General features: G+C 38.3%; 1 protein-coding gene and 1 pseudogene across 2 annotated transcripts; both read left to right on the forward strand.

Annotated features, from left to right (window-relative positions):
* Positions 1 to 4475: 4475 nt before the first annotated feature.
* Positions 4476 to 5783, forward strand: LOC149223424 (gamma-glutamyl peptidase 5-like; annotated as a pseudogene). Its single transcript, XR_016248966.1, has 4 exons — positions 4476 to 4761; positions 5046 to 5201; positions 5347 to 5514; positions 5688 to 5783. The product of XR_016248966.1 is annotated as a gamma-glutamyl peptidase 5-like (transcript).
* A 9755-nt stretch (positions 5784 to 15538) lies between these two features.
* LOC149223425 (uncharacterized) lies at positions 15539 to 16084 on the forward strand. The gene has a single exon (XM_089387906.1). It carries the CDS (start codon positions 15539 to 15541, stop codon positions 16082 to 16084), a length of 546 nt encoding a protein of 181 aa, XP_089244032.1.
* Positions 16085 to 22612: the final 6528 nt, after the last annotated feature.

Raw genomic sequence — 22612 nt, forward strand, 5'->3', positions numbered from 1 at the left:
AACTTTCTATATTTCCATGAGGTACATTTTAAGGGAATCACACCTTGTGTGGTTTCTCTCTCATAGGGCAATGCCATATGGCTAGGGAGAATGAGAAATACCATATGGCTTGGAAGAATCACTAAAGAAGATTAGACTAGTTATAATATTATTAGTGAATTGTTGGGGCACTCCATTATAAGTAGGTGTAAACTAATGATGAGAGTCTGCTAAGATGTTAGTGGTAATATAAACATAGAAACAAAACAATTTGTTAATTTAGAGTATTATTATTAATGAGAAATTTTATCGGATTTTTATCATTTACTTTTAGATCCCATTTAGTTGGAGAAATATGGAAATAGATAAAAATAAGGTAGCTATATAAATTAAACAGTTGGTAAATGTCTATAAAAAATAATTCATAGTAAAGATCAAAACACTTCATTATACATTTCAATTTGCTAACATTAAAAAAAATCATAAGAATTAACTAAACTATAACTTTATTGAAAATAATAATATTACTCTTAATAAACAGGATTGATATATAAGTTAAACATATATACATTTAAAAAAATGTAACAAGATTCTTAACCATGGAGATTTACCCTATTTTATCATGGAGATCCTTAATTTTTGAATATGAACTATTACAATACCATGGGCCAATAACATGGCTTATCAATACCACATGCCCAAAAAACCATAACTCATTTCGTATGACATTGTTCATATGAAATTTTTTAAATTAATGAATTTAATTAAAATGAAAAAAAGACATAACTAGTTTGGAAATCAATTTTAGTCTTTGATTTGTGTACACTATTAAGAATATTATAGAATATTATATGGAGGTTAAATTCTTACCATTCATCTCATAATTATTGATAATTAAATTAAAATTTAGGAAATCCTATTCCAAAATAAACATGTCTGTTGGCATAATAAGTCCTCTGTGTTGGCATGGAGGATGAGGCTAGATATAATATTAGTAGTTGAATTCTCGGAGTGCTCCGCCCTTCTACTACTAGAAGGGTGAAAACTAAAACTAATGATGGTCTCTCATTGCATGTTAGTGGCAATGAAAATTGAAAAAATAACAATTTGTTAATTTAGAGGGATTATTCAAAGTATTTCCACATTGAAATAAGAAAATGTAGGAAAATGAATAAGACTTATGAATATATTATTTTACATAAAAGGGTCTCAACATTATCAAATTTTTCTTTTACTTTTTTCAATTGTAGATTTTAGGTTGTATTAGTGCACCATATAGCTCATTTTAACTATTTTAAAAATAGTTAAGTTAAAAAAAGTATAGTGGAAATAAAAGAGGTGCATATAATAATATTTTGATATATGTCAAGACAAAAATATATTAAAAATTGAAACATTTTTTTTTAATTATATATTTAAAAATAGGTATAGTCAACTCTATATGGGTTTATAGTTTCATTAACAATGAATTTGTTTAATCTATAAAAAAAATTACATCAAAATAAAGATATTGAGAGGTATTCAATAAAAATGGAAGTTTCAATGTATCTGTAGCCCAAACCATTGGGTTTGTCTTCCCATACATATATGTGAAGCAACTAACTTTAAAAAAACGTATGCTAGAATCGTCACTCCTTCAAATGTGAATGGGAAAGAATGCACATGTGTTTTAAGAAAACACATGCATTCCAAGAGTGTGTGCACATTATTAAGAATATGCAACCTTTCATGGAATGCGTGAATATTATTAAGAGTGCACATGCATTCCAAATCATATTTAAGCTTTAAACCTTTGAATACCCTCTCTCCCCCTTTGCCCCTTTCCTTGCTTCCCTCTCTCTCTCCTACTATTTTTCTATATGTATCTCCCTCCCCTCTTTACTCCTTTCTCTCCCTCCCCCTCACCTCTCTCCCCATATCCCTCATTGTCTCTTTCCCTCTTCTCTTGCCCCCACTCTCTCTCCTTCTCCCTTCCTCTCTCAGTCCCTACCTTCCTCCTACCCTCCCTTTATCCATCTCTCCCTTTGTCCCTATCTCTCTCCCTTCTCTTCCCCCCTCCCCCATCTCTCCTTCTCTCTTCCCGACACTCCCCTCTTTCTCTCTTTCCCCCTCTATCTCGCTCTCTCCCTACCACCCTCCCTCTTACTTTATTTTCCTTCCACTCTAACTGTACACTACCGATCCCACCGTCACCCTCACCCTCCCATTTTCTCCTTCTCTCTCTTCCCGACAATTCTCTCTCTCTTTACCTCCCAATTTCTTCCCCCCCTCTCTATCTAAATCTAACACTCTATTTTCCCACACCCATTTCTATCCCCAATCCTCCCCCCTCTTTGTCTCTCTCATGTTCATGTGCACACTCATTTTCTCAATCTCTCCCCATCTTTGTCTCCCTCCTTTGTCATTGTCTCTACCCCTCCCCCTCTTTCCCCCTCTTTCTCTATGAATATCCCCCTTCTCGCTTTACGTCTTTCTCTCTCTCACTAGCCCTCCTCTCTCATTCTCTTCCTCCTTTCTCTCCACCTCTTGTTCAATATCTCTCTCTTTCCTATCTTCCTCCCTCCTTTTGTCCCCCTTTCTCTCACTCTCCCCCTATTTGTTTTTTTTGTTGTAATCTAAAAATTTGTCTATTAGTGCTACTAATAGTCCATTACACAAAAAAAAGATAACAATATACATTATACAAGCACACGCATAAATGTAGTAGTGAGACATCCCTTCCCACATCTTCCTCATCTTAAATCCTTCGTTGCAAAAATTCTTATACACATAGGTGTAGTAGTGAGACATCCCTTCCAACATCTTCCTCATCTTAACTCCTTCTTTTTCCGGAAGAAGAAGAAGATTTGGACTTACAAATACAAAATAAAAAAGAACTTGGTTGCAAAAAACTCTTATAAAAAAAATCATGAAGTCCAAGAATGTAGTGCCTAATGGTTTTTTTTGTTTCACTAGCTTCTGTCAATGTTGATAAGTTCTTCTCTTAATGGTGTTACTAGTTGTTTCACTAATTTTTGTCAATGTTAATAAGTTCTTCTCTTAATGGTGTTACGTGTTGAGCTTGATTTGATGCTCGTTGATGTTAAGTTGTATAGTTTGTGGCCAAATATTGAACTAATTGAGGAGCACTTCTTTTTTTGATACAACGCTGCCATTTCCTATTGGTATCCTTTTGACTGGTCTAATCCATCAACCTTTATTTCTTGAGTTATTGTCAAGGTGATAGTTGCTATTAGAGTGGACTACTAGAAGTTTGATGGATATGAGGTGTAAGTCTTTGCAAGTACGGTTCAAATGTTTTCCATTTGTCAATTGAGTACCAGGCTCGCACACTGAGTGAATTCATTTGAGTTTGTTTGTTACCAGTCCTGGACTCCGACACATTGTTATCATTATAAGCAAGTACGAATCGTGTATAGCCTATGTTTTTATGAGAACAACAAAAACGGTTCATGTAATTATTCCAATAGCATCTATTCGTCACAATTTATTCTGTATAATTATTTCAATAGCATCTATTCATCGAAATTTATTCTTTATAAATCATTTTAAATATTCCGTGTAATTTTTTTTACAGCCAGACAGATTCGTTGTATTCCATTTTGCACACATCATTTCACACTACCACAAACTGCGTAAACTGTACATATTGCTTTATGATTTCAATAACGCTTATTCTTCAAGCTTGTTTTTCAAAATTAATTTTAATTTTGAAATATTATTATAGTAGCTAGTTGGTGTTTAGAGTTTTAGTGTTTGGAATGGATTTACCAGTAGTCTCATTGGTTGTGATTTTTAATCAGGATTTTTTTAAAGTTTACTTGTTTATTTTTAGAATCTAATAATTTGCCAAGGATTCATTGAAATTACAGGTTTGACATGTAAACTTTTCACAATTGAAGTGCCTCAATTTCTGAAAGTCCTTAATCCATATATGCAATCAAAAAAATCAGTTTAACCAACACTAATCAAAATTTAACCACAAACCAATCTTTTCTTTTTTTTCCTCGGATTCCAGCAAAAAAATCCCTAAAACTTCTAAAATATCACACTTAAAAACTACCCCAATAACTAATAATTATTGAATAATAGCATCGATTCTGCGTAATTCATTCCATTCCATACGAACCATTTTACACTTAATACCTCTGCGTCACAATGCATACGTGATCAGAATTTAAAAAACATCCACTGCTAACTATATTATAGTTGAGTGTAATTGGAATTTAGATTTTGGAATATTTGCGAATTTTGGTAAAACGATCAATCACTGTGTCCATAAATTCTCTCCCTTTCTGCCTTCTCACAGGTCTCTCCATAAATTCTCTCCTTTTCTGCCTTTCTTCTCACAGGTCTCTCCATAAATTCTCTCCCTGTCTGCCTTTCTTCTCACCGATCTTGTCAGATAGACTCCCCTCCCTATTCTTACAATGCTACTCATCTCGGCATCTCCGGAACCAGAAAAAGTGTGGCAATATGTAGATCTCAAAATGAGGATGGGTAAGAGATTCGGCATCCTGTTGTGTGAAGAAAAAATATGGAGGTTATGGTGGTCTCTATAAAAACTTCTTGGGCGAGGCGGGGGAAACGTGGGATTTTTTCAGAGTTGTAGATGGACAGTTTCCTGATACGGAGGATATCTACAAATATGATGGATTTGTGATCACTGGAAGTCGTTATGATGCCTTCGGAAACGATGCATGGATCTTAAAGCTCTGTCATCTGGTGCAGACATTGAATACAATGGGCATTAAAATACTTGGTATTTGCTTCGGTCACCAGGTACTCTAATCTATTTTTCCCTTTTTTATTTTTCTAGTCCATTTTTCTTTTATGTTTGACAATATTATATGTTTTTAAATTGTTGATTATATCAATCTAATTTTTTATTAAATTAGAAAATATTCTAATCTATTTTTCCGTTTTTTTTTTACATTACAGACAAACATATCATAACGTGAAATTTGAGAACATGAAATTCAAATCTTGATGAAAAAGAAAACAGAGTATCCCACCTTCAACCCTATATTTAATTATTCACAGGTTTCTTGCGCTCTCTCATGTAGATTTTGTGTCGAGCTCTGGGAGGAAACATTGCAAGAAATTCAGCTGGATGGGATATTGGCTCGAGGAAAATTACAGTTGCTGATAACTTTTCGGCAAAGTATTCTGGTTTAAAGATCCCTTCTGTGATTAGTATCATTGAATGCCATCAAGACAAGGTATAGAGAATTTTTTGGCATTTGCAATATGTATGATCAAGTTTTTATCGTTTCTTCAAAGCAAAATGTCATCTTGACAATTATAAATGTCAAGAGGTTGATTGAACTACTATTGAATTCTGGCTAAACAACACTGTTTGAACAGGTGTATGCAGTTCCTTTAGGCGCAGAGATACTGGCTTCTTCAGGGAAAACAGAGGTTGAAATGTTTTGTCTGGGTAATAATATACTGGGCATCCAAGGCCATCCGGAATATACCAGTGACATTTTGTTCAGCCTCATAGATGGCCTGTTGGATAAAAATCTTATCCCTGTAAGTAATATTAAGAGCTGAGCAGTTGTTGATACTTGTGTTACCTCTGATTACTCCTGTTTTTTCTGATTAATTGTAAGATTTATATTAGCACAGAAGAAAAATCTGCTACAAAAACCTTTATGTTAGTCTTGGTCTAGATGAACATAACTGAACAGTTCTCATTTTTTCAGAAAAAGATGAGCGATGAGGCCAAGGCTTCTTTCCGAAAAAGCCAACCTGACTCAAGCTTGTGGCAGAAAATTTGCAATGCATTTCTGAAGGCATGAGGCAGAGCAAGGAGTATGTGCCGGCACCTAAGGGTGGGATCTGGGTCTTGGGCTTATAGCTGGCACTGTTAAATAAATTGAAACTGAAACTGGTTAGAGTCCGAATCTTTGATGCAGTTTCAAGATAATGTTGGAACGATAATTTTAAGCTGCCGCGAGCTGAACAGCGATGGACTTTCCGTGCGATGCGATGTGATCGCATATCCCACTTCCCCTCATCACCCTTCGTTGCATGTCTCTATTTTCTGCAATGCGATATTTGCGATGCGATCGCAGATCGCATGATCGCAAATCGCATGATTTAAAGGTGATAGAGGCGGTGGAAAATCTTTTCTCTTTTTGCGATGCGATGGTGTGATAAGCCATGCATTAAATTTCCAGCAAGATATTTTAACGCGTGTAATAAATGATATTTACTAGGGTTGGTAAATGTAGGTGAAATCATAAATTTTACTATTTTTTATTTCACGGAAGTAGGGAAAAGCAACACGTATTGTGAAGATATTTTGTGTTGTTCAATATAAAACAAATGCAAAGAGCAGAGACGTGTAGAGCAAGAGAGCATTAGCCAAGAAGTTTTTTTTCTTGCAACGCACAGCAGTGCTGAAGATTTAATTTTCTGAGAATCAGATTCTGGAACCGAAGTTCCTGTTGTAAATCCCTCAGATGTTGAGGAAGACAAATTCTGTAACAGTTTTTATTATTGTTTTATAATAAAGATCCTGTAGAAAAACCAGAGAGTTGTTCGCTGTGTTATTTTTCTTTGTTATGTTTGAAATGAACAGAAATTTCCAACATGGTATCGGAGCCAGTCTAGGCACTCAGTGAAAAAAAAAACAGAGATTGTTTTTCACTGTAGGAATTTTTTTTTTTTTTTTTTTTTTCAGCAGAGAACGTTTTTGTTTTTTTTACAATCAGTACTGGTTTGACAAATCCCCAACTACCACAGTTTAATGGAAAAAACTACAGTTATTGGTCCATAACAATGAAAGCATTGTTTGCTTCTCAAGGAATATGGGAGCTGGTTGAAACTGGCTATGCTGAACCAGCAGATGCAACAGCGTTGGCTGCTTTGACAGCAGCAAAAAGAGACCAGTTGAAGAGTGACAAGAATGATGCTAAAGCCCTCTTTTTCCTCTTCCAATCAGTGCATGAAAGTGTTTTTCCACGGATTGCAGTAGCAACAAAATCCATGGAGGCCTGGGATATTCTCAAAACTGCCTATCAAGGCATGGAGAAGGTGAAGACTACAAAGTTGCAGATGTTGAGGAAAGATTTTGAAAATCTCAACATGAAGGAATCTGAAACAATAGATTCATTCTTCACTCAGGTTATTGGCTTAATAACCCAGATAAGGTCTCATGGTGAGATTCTTGAAGAAAGAAGAATTGTAGAGAAAATCTTGAGATGTTTACCCTCAAGGTTTGAATCTATTGTGGTAGCAATAGAAGAAACAAAAGATCTCACACAGTTCACGGTAGATGAGCTGAGTGCTTCTCTTTTGTCTCATGAACACAGACTAAGTAGAGGAACAGATTCCTCACTTGAGCAAGCACTCAAGACTCAGATGTCCTTTGGCCAAAGAAGAGGTCGAGGCAGAGCAAATAACAGAGGTCGTGGAAGAAGCCAAAACAGAAGAAGAAATTATCCTGCAAGCACAAGCGGAAGGAGCAGCAATCAGAACCAAGATGAAGGTTCAAGCAAACAGCAAGCTCATGGACAAAGGTATGATAAATCCCAAGTCCAATGTCATTATTGTAAGAAATATGGGCATTATGTCAATGAATGTAGGAAAAAGCAAAGTGACATGAATAATAGGCAAAATGCTAATTTTGCAAATGAAGAAGATAAGAACCCAAAGAACGTGCTGTTAACATGTAACATAGCACAAGATAAACAAGAAGATTTTTGGTTCTTAGACTCAGGTTGTAGTAATCACATGACTGGAAATATTGAAATGTTTGCCAATCTGGATGAAAATGTGAAATCTGAGGTAACAACAGGGACTGATGATACGATATCTGTCAAGGGTAAGGGCAGAGTCAGTATCCGAGCAAAAAATGGAGAACAGATGATTGTGCCAGATGTATACTATGTACCTGGTCTGAAATGTAATCTTTTGAGCATTGGACAGCTCATTAACAAAGGTTACGTGTTCTTCAAAGATGATTTGTGTACAATCAGAGACATACCTCCAAGTAAGAAGATCATTGCACATGTGCAGATGACCAGCAATAGAATGTTTCCTCTCAAACTCACGGCAGATTTGAAGGAAGGCAGAACTATTGCGGCTGTAACACAAGAAGTCTTTCAAGAACAGGTGAAAGATGTGAATTGGTTATGGCATTTGAGATTTGGACATCTCAATTTCGGAGGCTTGAATCTGTTGCACAGAAAGGGAATGGTAAAGGGATTACCATTGATCGAAAAACCAGACAGCCTTTGTGAAGGCTGCATCTTGGGCAAGCAACACAAAGAAAGCTTTCCAGCAGGAAAGAGTATAAGGGCAAAAGCACCATTGGAAATTGTTCACTCCGCTGTGTGTGGACCGATGCAAACACCATCATTTGGTGGAAATAAATATGTTTTAACTTTCATTGATGATTACACCAGAAAGACATGGGTGTATATGCTGAAACAGAAGAGTGAAGTGTTTGAGAAATTCCGTCACTTCAAAACTCTTGTTGAAAAGCAGAGTGGGCATTACATCAAAGTTCTCATAACAGATAGAGGAGGAGAGTACATCTCCCAAGACTTTCTACGTTTTTGCAGAAAAAATGGCATACAAAAGCAGTTCACCACGAGGTATACACCTCAGCAGAACGGAGTTGCTGAAAGAAAGAATAGGACCATTCTTGACATGGTCAGAAGCATGTTGAAGGCAAAACACTTGCCGCATGAGTATTGGGCAGAAGCTGTTACTTGCGCAGTTTACATCTTGAATAGATGCCCAACTAAAGCTGTCATGAACAAAGTACCAGAAGAAGCATGGAGTGGTCAAAAGCAAACTGTCACTCACATGAGAGTATTCGGTTGTGTGGCATATGCACATGTACCGGATCAGCTAAGGAAAAAGCTTGATAGTAAGGGGGAGAAGTGTGTCTTTATTGGCTATTGTGATGAGTCAAAAGCATACAAACTCTATAATCCATCCACCAAGAAATTGATAGTAAGCAGAGATGTGTAGTTCATTGAAGATGAAGCTTGGGATGGAAGCTTAGAGAAGACAGTGAATGTGAAGACAGTTGTGTCTCACGAAGAAGAAGAGGAAGAGATAGCAGCTAATAATCCTTCCTTGGTGGCTCCTCCTACACCACAGCAAGTACAACAATCCACACCACAAACTGGAATCCGAACAGCCCTAAGAAGTCAAGGAAGTGCTTCTCCAAGCACACCACAGGGATCGGCAATACCCTCAAGTTCGGATGGAACTCCAAGCACACCAAGAAGACCAAGATTCAGAAATCTGAATGAGATTTATGAACAAGGAGAGGTAAGTAACAATACCAGTCTGAATTCATTATTCGCTTTATATTGTCATGTTGATGACCCAGTCCATTTTGAAGATGTTGTAAATGAAGATAAATGGATTGAAGCAATGAATGAAGAAATTGGTGCAATTGAGAAGAGTAAAACATGGGAGTTAGTGGATCTCCCTGAAGGCAAAGATGCCATTGGAGTTAAGTGGGTCTACAAGACCAAAAGCAATGCTAAAGGCAAGATTGACAGGCACAAAGCAAGAGTTGTTGTGAAAGGCTACAAGCAGCAACAAGGCAAAGACTATGATGAAACCTTTGCACCAGTAGCAAGAATGGAAACAGTCAGAACAGTGTTGTCTATTGCAGCGCAACACAAATAGAAGATTTATCAGATGGATGTTAAATCTGCATTCCTGAACGGAGTATTAAAAGAAGAGGTTTACGTTGATCAACCTCCGGGCTATGAAGTTGAAGGCCAAGAGCATAAAGTCTGTAAATTGAAGAAGGCTCTTTATGGGTTGAAGCAAGCTCCAAGAGCATGGTACAGCAGAATAGATGCTTACCTGATTGAGAATGGGTTTGACAAGTGTGATTGTGAACCCACACTCTACATAAAGCAGAATGACGGTAAGATACTTATCGTTGTTCTATATGTAGATGATTTGATTTTTACAAGCAATGATGCTTCTCTCATTGCTGATTTTAAAGCAGTCATGAAAAGTGAATTTGAAATGACTGACTTGGGCTTCTTAAGATATTTTCTTGGAATTGAAGTAGACCAAAGTGAAAATGGCGTTTTCATTTCACAAGATAAATATGTAGAAGCAGTATTGAAGAGATTCAACTTGCAGAACAGCAAGGCAGCTGTGACTCCAACTGTAGTGGGGTTGAAATTGACCAAAGAAGACAGCAGCAAGGATTTTGATCCAAAATTGTACAAGAACATAGTTGGCAGCCTTATGTACTTGACTGCAACTAGACCGGACATTATGCACGCTGTGAGCTTAATCTCCAGATTTATGGAAAGACCGAAAGAGACTCATTGGCAGGCAGCCAAGAGGATTCTAAGGTATGTGAATGGAACGAAGGGGTTTGGTATTTTATACTCCTTTTCTGAAAGTTTCATGTTGACAGGTTACACTGACAGTGATTGGGCTGGAAGTGTTGATGATAGGAAAAGCACATCGGGATATGTGTTTCATATGGGATCGGGAGCCATTTCATGGGCTTCCAAAAGGCAACCAGTTGTGGCTTTGTCAACAGCAGAGGCAGAATATATGGCAGCAACAGCAGCAACATGCCAAGCAGTGTGGCTGAGAAGAGTTCTCAGAGATTTGTGTCATGAACAGGAAAAGGGCACAACCATTTACTACGACAATAGCTCAGCAATAGCATTGTCTAAAAATTCTGTTTTTCATAAAAGGACAAAGCACATAGACACCAAATTTCACTTCATACGTGAATTGGTTAACAATGGTGAGATTGTTTTGCAGCACTGCAGAACAGAGGATCAGCTAGCTGATATCTTGACAAAACCATTGGCAAAGAAAAGCTTTGATCATTTCAGGAAATGCCTGGGTATGAAAAATAAACACAACAGTTAAAATTAAGGGGGAGTGTTGGAAAAATAATTTTAAGCTGTCGCGAGCTGAACAGCGATGGACTTTCCGTGCGATGCGATGTGATCGCATATCGCACTTCCCCTCATCACCCTTCGTTGCATGTCTCTATTTTCTGTGATGCGATATTTGCGATGCGATCGCAGATCGCATGATCGCAAATCGCATGATTTAAAGGTGATAGAGGCGGTGGAAAATCTTTTCTCTTTTTGCGATGCGATGGTGTGATAAGCCATGCATTAAATTTCCAGCAAGATATTTTAACGCGTCTAATAAATGATATTTACTAGGGTTGGTAAATGTAGGTGAAATCATAAATTTTACTATTTTTTATTTCACGGAAGTACGGAAAAGCAACACGTATTGTGAAGATATTTTGTGTTGTTCAATATAAAACAAATGCAAAGAGCAGAGACGTGTAGAGCAAGAGAGCATTAGCCAAGAAGTTTTTTTTCTTGCAACGCACAGCAGATAAGAGCTTAAACCCCACATGTAACATAAATAAATATGCCAGGACTCTATCGATATGTTATGTTGCATTCTAGCATATTTCAGAAATTGTTGAAGGTATTTGCTCTATTTAAAATTAAGATATTATTAGTACTAGGTTAACAAACTATTTTTATTAGCTGTGGTCAAGTGGGAAAATTTACTTTACATTTATCATGGTCCAAATCCTAGCAAAACTATGTTAAAAAAAATACTCCCAAAAATTTACTCGACCATTCATATGGGAGGGAATTTCTCACAAAAGTTCTCCAAAAATATCGAATATCACCTGCAAAATCGACCATTCATATGGGAGGGAATTTCTCACAAAAGTTATCCAGAAATATCGAATATCACCAGCAAAATTAATCCAAATTTTTGTTTACAACTCGAAGCCGAAACTAATCTAAATTCGAAAGCGAAATTAAAATTATGATAATCACTCTCCAAACTCAAAAAAAATATATATTAAACGTGAATGCACAATTATGAAATGGTGGGAGGGAATGGAGGAGCCGGAGCGCGGGAGAGCCGACCGTCACAGGGAGAGTTAGCCACCTCGCAGTCATGCCTATCAAGGAACCAATAACTGACAGGCTTAATCTTTGATCTCAGCTGTCTTGCAATTGGTTCGTGTTTTGCCCTGGAACCATCCATATCGCTCGCAAAAGTTGTGCTGCTCCAACAACCAACCGGGGACGAGCCAGCCTTATTCACTTTTGCATGGCCTTCGATTCTGTTTCATTGCCACGTTCTCCCTTCCTGCATGAAACATCCTTTGTGGCAGTCCTGATTTTTCTCTTGCATGCATGGGGACGCCTGGAGGGTAAATCACGCCATCTCGAAGCTTCCCTCACTCCTTTTTAAGTTGCCCCCTGCAGTCTTCGACAGGTTTTCGGCCTTCTGGCCTCGCGGCCTTGGGGGCCTTCTGTATTCCTGGTTTTGATCGTGAAGGCATCCTGCATCTTAATCTTTCTTTGTGTGGATTGTGGTGGTTTCGTTTAAGGTCTCAGGCGCTCTCTCCCGCGGCTCTCGGTGAAGTTTTCATAGGTCAAAAGACCCTCTGGCAGACAGGCTCAGGAAGGAATTTTTGAACAGGAACCTGGTGGATATTGTGCCCAATAAAATGAAGCCTACTTGGGATAACAGCAGGACTGGGCAGGCTTATATAGCCAAGAGGATTGATCGTTTCATTATTCATGCAAGCATCATTGGAAAACTGGGAATGCCAGTTTCGTCTATAGGAAACGACTTCACTTCCGACCATAGACCTATTTACCTCGAATGGCGTGGTAAGGATTACAGGCTCGGCTATTCATTTAAATTCAACAGAATCCATTTAGAAGATCTATCATTTAATGAAGTCATCTCAAACAAATGGAAGGAATTACTGGAATCTGAAATGGCTCCTTTCATGACATTTCGGGAAAAGATTGCAAGCCTGAGGACTGTGGCAAAGGACTGGCAAATTCGAAAGAAAAGGAAGGATAAACAAGAACTGAATGACATCCAAAAGGAGTTGGATACCCTATTAAATACAGCAGATCCGAATAGTCTGTCTCTTGGCCTCAAAGGCCTAATAAGAAATTTGGAGAAAAGAAAACAATTGCTTTTGCTAAAGGAGGAGTCTACATGGAGGCTTAAGAGCAGAGCCATCTGGCTCAAGGAGGGAGATAGGAACACGAGATTTTTTCACAATTTTGCAAATGCTAGAAGAGAGAAAAATTCTATTTGGAGGATCAGAAATGATAAGGGAGCCTTTCTCTACTCTCAGCACGATATCTCGATAGAAGCAACGAGATTTTTTCAGAATCAATACAGAAGGAACGAGGTTAACATCCAAGATACTCTCTGGGGAATCGAACTGGTTCCGGAAATGTTTGATGAGGCAGCAAATGAAAGTTTCCTTAAGCCGATTTCTGAAGAGGAACTTCTAAGTGTTATTAAAGCTTTCAAAAGGGATAAAAGTCCTGGGCCGGATGGATGGCCCATCGAATTTTTCTCTCACTTCTATGACCTTTTTAAAGAGGATCTGCTGAGGATGGTGGAGGCTTCCCGGATGTCAGGAAGTATTCATAGTGCTATTTCTTCTACTCTGATAGCTCTAATTCCTAAAAAGGCAAGGTCAGACTCATTTCAAGATTTTAGGCCTATATCGCTCTGCAATATCATGTTTAAAATTATTTCAAAAATCATAGCTAAGAGGCTGAAGCCCACTCTGAATTCCTTCATCTCAAGGGACCAACATGCGTTCTTAAAAGGCCATATCATTTTGGATGCAGTAGCCATGACTCAGGAAAGTTTGTTCTCAATGCTGTCAAACAAAATGGATGCAGCTATTCTTAAGATAGATCTGCAAAAAGCCTACGATTGCATAGACTGGGGCTTCTTAAGAATTATGTTGGCAAAAATTGGGTTGAAATCACAGGGCATCAACTAGGTAATGTCATGTGTCGAGAATGTCATATATTCAGTTATCATAAATGGAATACCCTCGTCTTTCTTCTTAGCGGAGAGAGGTCTTCGACAAGGTTGTCCCCTCTCCCCTCTGCTTTTTATCCTGGTAATGAACTCTCTAAGCCTACAGATTAACAAGGCTATTGAGGAAAAGAGATGCCGCCCGATCAAGATATGCAAGAACATTTCCTTATCTCACAACCTCTTCGTTGATGATGTCCTCATTTTTGCTATGCTCTGTAGAGCTTCCTAGTCTTGCCTAAACGAAATCCTTGAAATTTTTCAGAAAGCACCTGGTCTAGTTATTAATAAGGCTAAATCTTCTTTGTTTCACAATGACACAAACATGGAAATCATTTTATGGATTTCTGAGTTGATGGGCATTGCTCCGATTTTGATCAAGGAGGGGATTAAATATTTGGGATTCAACTTAAAGGCTAAGGTTAATTCCAAAGGGGACTGGCAATGGTTATTGGACAGATTCTATAAAAAGATATGAGGCTGGGAGTTTAAGTTTCTTTCTTTAGCTGGCAGGTTCATTTTAGTGCAGGCAGTCCTATCTCAACTGGCAGTCTATTGGGCTCATATATTCTTTCTCCCTGCTAGTATCATTAACAAAATGACCAGCCTTGCGGCCAATTTCCTCTGGGGAGGCCAATCAATTCAGAGCAAGATTCACTTAGTTAAGATGGCTTCAATTTCAAAACCTAGGAAGGCTGGTGGTTGGGGCCTTTTAGACATGCGCTCTTTTGGAAATGCGCTCCTTTGTAAGTCTCTTTACAGAGGCATTTTTGGAGATGGACCATGGAGCAAGGTTATAAGGATGAAATACTTGAAAGGCAGGAACCTAGAATACTGGTACAGAAGAAGATCCATTGGTGTAAGAAAGGGTTCGACAATTTGGCTAAGTCTCAGGAAAGTTCACCTTTTCTTCTTGGAAAATCTAAGATGGAACCTATTCTCGGGATCCAGCATGCTAATTGGCTTTGACTCTATTTTAAATGGACAGGATTTCTCTTTTCCTCCTCCGTTGGTATGCTTCCTTCATAGAACGGGATGCTTTTCTTGGGACAAATTGATCAAATCATGGTCAGACTCTATCCCAGTATGGAAGGATGGGGAGGACCTGAACCTGCCGCAAACGCTGCTCCCACTCTGGATCTCTGTAAAAGAGCGGCTTAACAGTCTGGGGATTTTTCGATCGGGATCCAGGGATCTTTTGATCTGGTCTCTTCCAAAAGCTAAACTGCCAGTGCGTGTAAAGGATATTTATGCAACAATGATCTCTGTCCATGCTCCAAGTTCTGGTCTGCTTTTCCCTCCTTGCCTCTGGAAGGCAGGATGTCCTCTTAAAATGATTATTTTTTCATGGTTGGTATTCAGAAACAGGAATCTAACATGGGAAGTCCTCCAAAGGAAAAACTGGCAGGGCCCAAGCAGATGTGTCATGTGCCATAACATAGAGGAATTGAACCTGCATATGTTTTTCCAATGTGCCTCGTCTCTCCATATCTGGCATGATCTATCTTTGTCTTTTGGTTTTCATTTCCTTATCTTTCCTTCTGTACAGGATGGTTTTAAATGGTGGAGCGAGCAAAGTCTATCATGGAGATCTTTGTTTATCATAACCTGTTGGTTTTTGTGGAAATGGAGAAACACTCAAATCTTTCAAGAATCAAAGGAGCCTCTCAATTCAATCTTACAGTGCATTATGGCATGCTACGACTCTTTTCAACGGGGCGATGTACAGTCAAAAAAAGTTTGTAAAAAGATGCAGGATATCTATCCCTTTCAGGCTCCTGTTGCTTTCTTTGATGGAGCTGAACGAAACAATAGCTGCGGTTGCGGAGTCTTCATTGTAATAGATGACAGCCTACAATATTCACTATCTTGGCATGGGGGATACGGCTCTAACACTATGGCCAAGGCTCGGGCACTCTCAGGGCTGCTCGCCTTTTGTGTCTTTTTAGGCATCCAGTTTATTTCAATCTTTGGTGACTCGAAATCGCTCATTGATCATGTAAATGGAATGGGCCTCATTAACAGTCCTCACCTCCTTGGATGGCTAAGCCGAATCATGTTTTTTCGGAGCTCAATGAACCAGATATCTTTTCAGCATATCCCCTGTTCCAGGAACGTCCAGGCTAATCTCCTCTCTAAGGATGGTCTTGGCATGCCGCCAGGTCTATGCTCTTTATCAGTCATGCATGATGGAATCTCCTTTCTTATTCAGGATTTCAGTATCAACGGAATGTGACTCCTCTCCATAGTAAGGCAAGCGAGTTCCTTGAGCTTCAGTTCTATATGAATGTGACTTATCAAGTTTTCCTTAGTGTCTTTTTACTTATGCTGTTGAATGTATCGAATCTAATCTGTTAAGAAGATATGGGTAAGGTTTTGCTTCAGGGTTCCGTGAATTGGATAAATTTGTTCCACTATATAGTATCTGGTTTTGGGCATCTCATAGCCCCCCAAAAAATGTAATGTATTGCAGATCTTTATATTTCCTTAATATAAATCCATGATGTTTTTTTTTCTCTGAAAAAAAAAAAGTGCAGCGAAAACTAAAGCTAAAGGCGTAAAATGATATGTGCCCCTCATAATAACTTCGAATATTTTGGTTTTCTTTTTTTTATTAAGGTTGAAAATTTATTAAAATTTAGTTGACAAATGGCGAATGCAGTTTGATTTATTATTTTTATTTAATGAAAATTATTTTATTTGGAATAATTTAACTATTCCACTTGATTGGTTCGTGATTTGTAAGAGGATAGACTTTCACTCTTATAAGATATCTAAGGAATAGTGTAAATGAAAGATAGAGAGGAGAGGAATAGAGGAAGGGAAGGGTTTGATCAAGGAAAACAAAAACAAAAGCAAAAAATATCAAATGAGAAATATTAAGTCAAATTTCCTCTTCTCAATCTTCATCTTAATTTTTTCCAAAAACCTAATTTTTGTCCATAGAACCCCTCATAATGTACTGTGGAGTCTACAATCCAAGCATTAAAACAAATTACAAAATCCATTATAACAAATCTCATCAACCACAAATATTAATATGTTTAATATTAAGTGACTTTTCAAATCTCTATTTGTCTAGCCCTATGAAAAGTGTCATTGGACAAGACCTGGTAACATATCTTGCACAGGATCTCGATGCACCCTTCTTTTGACAATTTATCTGCCTCAACCTTTTGTTCGAGGAATATGTGGGAGACCGAGATCCTAAAAAAAGGCGAAATCAGGGGCCTGATCCTATTCAACCAGTGTGAAAGGGATGGAACCTATAAGGTGGGTTGTTGATTTGCCCACTTGAAAATCACCATGGAATCTCCAAACACATCATTCTCGGCAATGTCCAGCAACTCCGACAAATAGAGGATATCCCAAAATGCTAGTAACTTTTCTCTCGTATTAGAGTCGTTGCCCTTGCACCATTTAAACATATAGAAATCACCAAACCTCATAACAATCATCATCCCGCTTCCACATCTCCTTGAAGATGATGCCCCATCAAATAAGCCGACCGATAACATGTTACAGATATCCTTCATAATAATGCATCTTTTTGGTTCCTTATTTATCACATGGCCCTTCTCTAAAAAGAACGTAGATATCTTAATGCTAGAGACCCTCACGTCTTGCTCCTTTTGGTTAAAAATCCTAGCATTTCTGGCTCTCCACATGCCCCATATTATATAAAAAGGAAGAGATCTATATTCCTTGTTCTCCACGAACCACTTTGATAGGAAAGCACCCATCGAGGGTTGATCCCACGTCACATATATATGGAGAATACCTAGGACCTCCTTCTAGACAACAACCACAAAAGAGCACTTAAGAAATAGGTGGTTTATGTCTTGCCAATATAATTGACATAAAACGCATCTTTCGAGCCCCATAAATCCTCTCTTTAGTAGATTTGTCCGTGTGAGGATTTTATCATGCACCACCAACCAGCAAAAACATTTCAACTTTAATGGGATGTCCCACTTCCATGGCACTTGAAACCAACCAATCCGAGGATCCAATGACTGCTCCTTAGATAAGAATGAGTACATTTCTTTGACTATAAGTTGTCCTTTTACCATATTGTCATTCCATGATAACCAATCTTCCTCCTCAGCTAAAGTAATACCTTTCATCTTAAGGAGGAGAATGTATGTGTTCCACTCGTCAACTAAATCATTAGAGAGACCTACGACTCCTACCTCTCTCTAAGAATTGAGCTATACATCAGGGCCTCTGTCCATGTAAATATGATTTATTCTGAAATAACCTTTGCAGTGTAAATGGGTCAAAAGGGAAAGTGACAATATATGATTTATGGGCATAACTTTGTTGGCTTCCAAACCGATCTTTTCCCTCGCTCCATTTCCAATTACCCATCTTAAGTTACCTAGAAACCATGGATTTGTTTTCATTAAGCTCCTTTAGGACATTGACGCCTCCTTTTTCTTTGAAGCACCTGCCCTTATCCAAGACACCAAAGGCTGGTTCTTCAAGTATTTATCCATGATTAATTAGTGCCAAATGGCGTCACCACTTATGGCCCTCCACAAGTTCTTTATCAGCAGTCCGCAGTTGAATCCTTCCAAATCAATGATGCCTCAAATACCTAATGACACTTGTCTGGACAGAGTTTCTAATTTCACAAGGTATATTTTCCTCTTATCCTCTTCACTAGCGCATAGAAAATTGGCTATGATAAACTTTACTCTCCAAAGGATAGCTTTTGGAAGACTGACAGTGTGCATCCACTAAATAGCTAGGTTTTGTAGCGTTGCCTTAATCATTACTAGATTGCCCCCCAATGGCAAACATTTGATTGTCCACAATCCTAGTCGCTTCTCGAATTTCCACACCAACGAATCCCAATCTTTGTTCTCGTAACAGTTTGGCTTTATGAAGAAGCCAAGGTATCTAAAGCCTCAATCCAATGAGTAAGACTTAATCCCAAAGAGGTTTTCAATCTCCTTAATCTGGGCCAATTCCTTGTCTAATGAATACAGAGCAGATTTTACTTTACTCAATATGAGACCCAAATCTTCCCAAAATCAGATAAGATTTGATCAAATGCCTTCCATTCCAAAATGGCCCCTTGCCCCATCAAAAGAGCATCATCAACAAACATTAAATGAGACAAAGTAATATATTTAGATAACTCGCAGCGAAAAATAATCCCCCTGGACCTTGCCTCCCAAATCCTCCTACTAAAATTATCAATCACAACCAGAAAGGAGACAAAGCACATCCTTGTCTTAAACCTCTTTTCACCCAGAAGAATTTTTTCGAGAGCCCATTTATGATTATCGCCAAGTGTGCTAATGAGACATATGCCATGATCCAATTTACCATCTGAGATCCAGACCCAATTTTGAGTAGAATCAGCCTAAGGAGCTCCCAATCCACACAGTCATAGGCTTTGATAAGATCTATCTTCAGTAGACAGTCTCCAAACTAGCTACATTTGATAGAATGTGCACATTCTTGAGCAATAGTGACGATGCCATGGATCTATCTTTATTCCAAGAAGCCAAATTGTTCAGAAGTTGTATGTTTCTATAACACAGGTTTTTTATGGTTAGCTATTAATTTTTAAATCACTTTATATACCAAATTATAAACGGATATAGGTCGATAGTCAATGAAGGACAAAGGATTTGCAACCTCAGAAATGAGAGAAATGAAAGTAGAGTTTATCGATCCTGATACTGTGAAAAAACACCTAGATTCCTTGACCATTGTGTATAAATCCTCAATCATGATGTTCTAAAAGTGTAAGAAGAGCTCCACGAGCCAATCGTTTGGTCCTGGGCTCTTTTTTGTTGCCATAATTTTCATAACCCCCAATACCTCTTCTTTGGTTACTAATACCTCCACAAGCTCTCTCGCCTCCTCATCAATCATCTGTAGGAAAAGATTTACAACAGATATCTAATTGTCAGTAACCTCCCCATCTGGCTCTATATAGTTGCCTGAAATACCAGAGCACCTCCCTTTCAATATCCTCTTGAGTGGATAAGGAATTTTCATCATCATCTCTAATGATCCAAATAATGTTCTTTTTCCTCCTATAGGATGACAAATTATGGAAGAAGTAAGTATTTTGACTAATTATGGAAGAAGCAAGTATTTTTGTCACCCTCTGCGACCCAAGACGCCTTTCTTTTTACGTGCCAATCTTCTTCTTGGTCCAATAGAATCTTATTCTTTCTCCCTTCCAATGCTATAAGCTTATCCTTTGTAGATGTTGATAAGAGATCCAAATTTTTTGGATCAAATAAATGCTTCATTTCCAAGTCCATATCCAATAATTCTTGAATCATTTTCTTTTTATTAACCCTTTCCCAATGCCTCACTAACCTCTTTAATGTCTTGAGCTTATGAGGAATAGATACCATAGTTGAAACCTTGGTCCCTAGATTCAATGAGAGCTAAGTGCTACAAATAAGATCAATGAAAATCATTTCCTTTAACCAGTTATGGTTGAATTTGAAAGAAAGGGATCTCCCTTTAATATCTCCCTTCCATTCCAAAAAAAATAAAAAAATGATATAATATCATATAGAGAAGTGTCCATGTTTTCGGATACTCCAGGCAACCTATCAGTCCCAATTGCACAAAAAAATATATCCAACCTTTTGGAGATCCCGTGCTTCCAGATCTTCCATTACTCCATGTAGGCCCTAGAGAAGCAAGATGAATATACACTAGCACCTTTTGGGAGAAAAGATCATTTAGAAAAGTCCCCAAGGGATACTCCTTATTGCTAGCCCCCCCAAGTCTCTTCGTTTCCCAGAGTGAAATTAAAATCCCCGACTACGATCAGAGTGTTAAGATCTAAGCCTCGCATCCCCAGATTTGCTTCGTGTTCGAATATGGAGCATATATATATTTATAATGTGTAGAATCCTCACAACAGCTCTCTGATACCCAATCAGTATGTTCCTTGCATCAAAATGAAAAGCTTTTACATTAAGAAAATTTCGGGTTCCACATTGCAGCCATGCCTCTTGACAGTCTGGAGGCATTGGTCACACAAACAACCATTGGGGACATATTTCAATAAAGCATCCCATTCTAATTCCCTGGTAATCATACTTCCTAAAGAAGAACTATATCTAGGTGGTGAATCTTGATCCAATGTCGGAGGAATCTATGTTTGGAGGGCGATTCCAAACCCCACACATTGAAGGACATTATAATCATTAAATGGGGTGGTTTTCATCAAGTGTATTGTTGGAATATTAATTCTTATTTGACTCAGTTGTTACATTTTATGTAAAGAGTTTGTTCCTATTTTATAGGAGTGGTTTTCTGTGTGTGATTGAAATGTTCTCTCAACTAACAGATCATGTGTCCAAGATATTTTCCTATCTTGAGACAATATCCCTGTATATATGTAATATCATATTTCATTGATGTGTGGTAGAGATTTATGGTATCAAAGCTCGTAGGCCCTGGCCCCTCATGGGCTGAGGAAGATTAGCCCGTCATGGGCCGAGGGAAATGAAATTAGTATGGTGTAATGTGTTTTTGGTAATAATTGTCCATCTATTGTGGATCTCGCCGTTTCCTTCAGCGCTGATCAGAGAAAAACTTGCCTGTCTGTTTTTTAAGACCTATTGACTGTTTTTTGCAGTTTCCATGTTTTAGCAAGCAAGTAAACAGAAAATCAGAAGAGCCTTCCTCCCGTGTTCTTGATCGAGGTGGTGTACAGCCCGTGTGCATCTGCGGTGTGGTGGATAGTCGTGGAAGCATGCGGTGGATCGTCGGTGTGTGAGCATCGTCGGATCGCTGATGTGGACTCGCTAAAATTCCTCTACAATTCCTCTGTTTATAACATGGTGTGCCGATCGATTGAGATAATATCTTGGTGGAAGAGTCGTGTTGCATCTAGATTGTGATCAACGGTGGATACGTGCCATCTTAAAGATCACTGCTATGAAAAAATGATACACCAAAGTGGCATGCCCGGTGGGAGATTCATTGAGATTCACCCAGAGGTATTTATATTATGATTCAGTTTAAACATATATGGCTATTGAGGCTATTGATAGACTTGTGGGTGCAAAGAAAGAGGAGCTAGAAAGTAAAGTTACATCCCTTGCTACATAAGCAGTCACTGACGTTGCTGCATTTTTTGATATGCTACATGATTACGCATAGTGGGTGTGGTTAGGTTGCAAATATTTAAATGTCCATGGAGAATCCTTCGACCCTGCTTTCGATGGATTCAAGCGCCCACAAAGATTGCGAAACCGCCAGGCAAACAGTAGTTTGTAGAGCTCCTGACATTATCGGTGGAGATAATCCCTTTTCCATTTGGCCGAATGATTCCTCTGCGATTGTGTCCTTAGAGAAGGATCACTGGTGCCTGCCTATGGTTTGTGCTTGCCTGAATCTTTAAACACTGAGACCAGTTTTCTTGAAGTAAGCCTGTGACTGGGCTTTGTGAACTGGATCTGTGGACGGTGATTGTGGCGTGTTGTGCACTGCTTGTGCGTTGAGCTGCTAGAACCGTGGATACGTTGTGTTGATTGGTGTAGCCATTTGAAGTTTTTCGGACCATAAGGTACCATTGGACTAGCCTTCAATCGTTGAGGAACATACACGCTATGTTTCGATCCACTAAAGAGTTAGTGTGGGCAGCGTCTCCTTGTGAGAGTTGCCTCACTATTTGGACTTCCATTGTGCCGCGAATTAGTATATGCTTGGTAAAATGAATTTTTCGTGAATTACTTTTAGGTTTTATAACTTAGACATGTTGAGCTTGATC

Source organism: Pinus tabuliformis, chromosome Q (assembly GCF_031772625.1).
Source record: "Pinus tabuliformis cultivar Carrire ecotype Pingquan chromosome Q, CPIR1, whole genome shotgun sequence".
In the NCBI taxonomy this organism is placed as follows: domain Eukaryota; kingdom Viridiplantae; phylum Streptophyta; class Pinopsida; order Pinales; family Pinaceae; genus Pinus; species Pinus tabuliformis.

Excerpts from the sequence above, each read along its gene's own strand:
- LOC149223425 (XM_089387906.1), top strand. The coding sequence starts at position 15,539 with ATGGCATGCTACGACTCTTTTCAACGGGGCGATGTACAGTCAAAAAAA.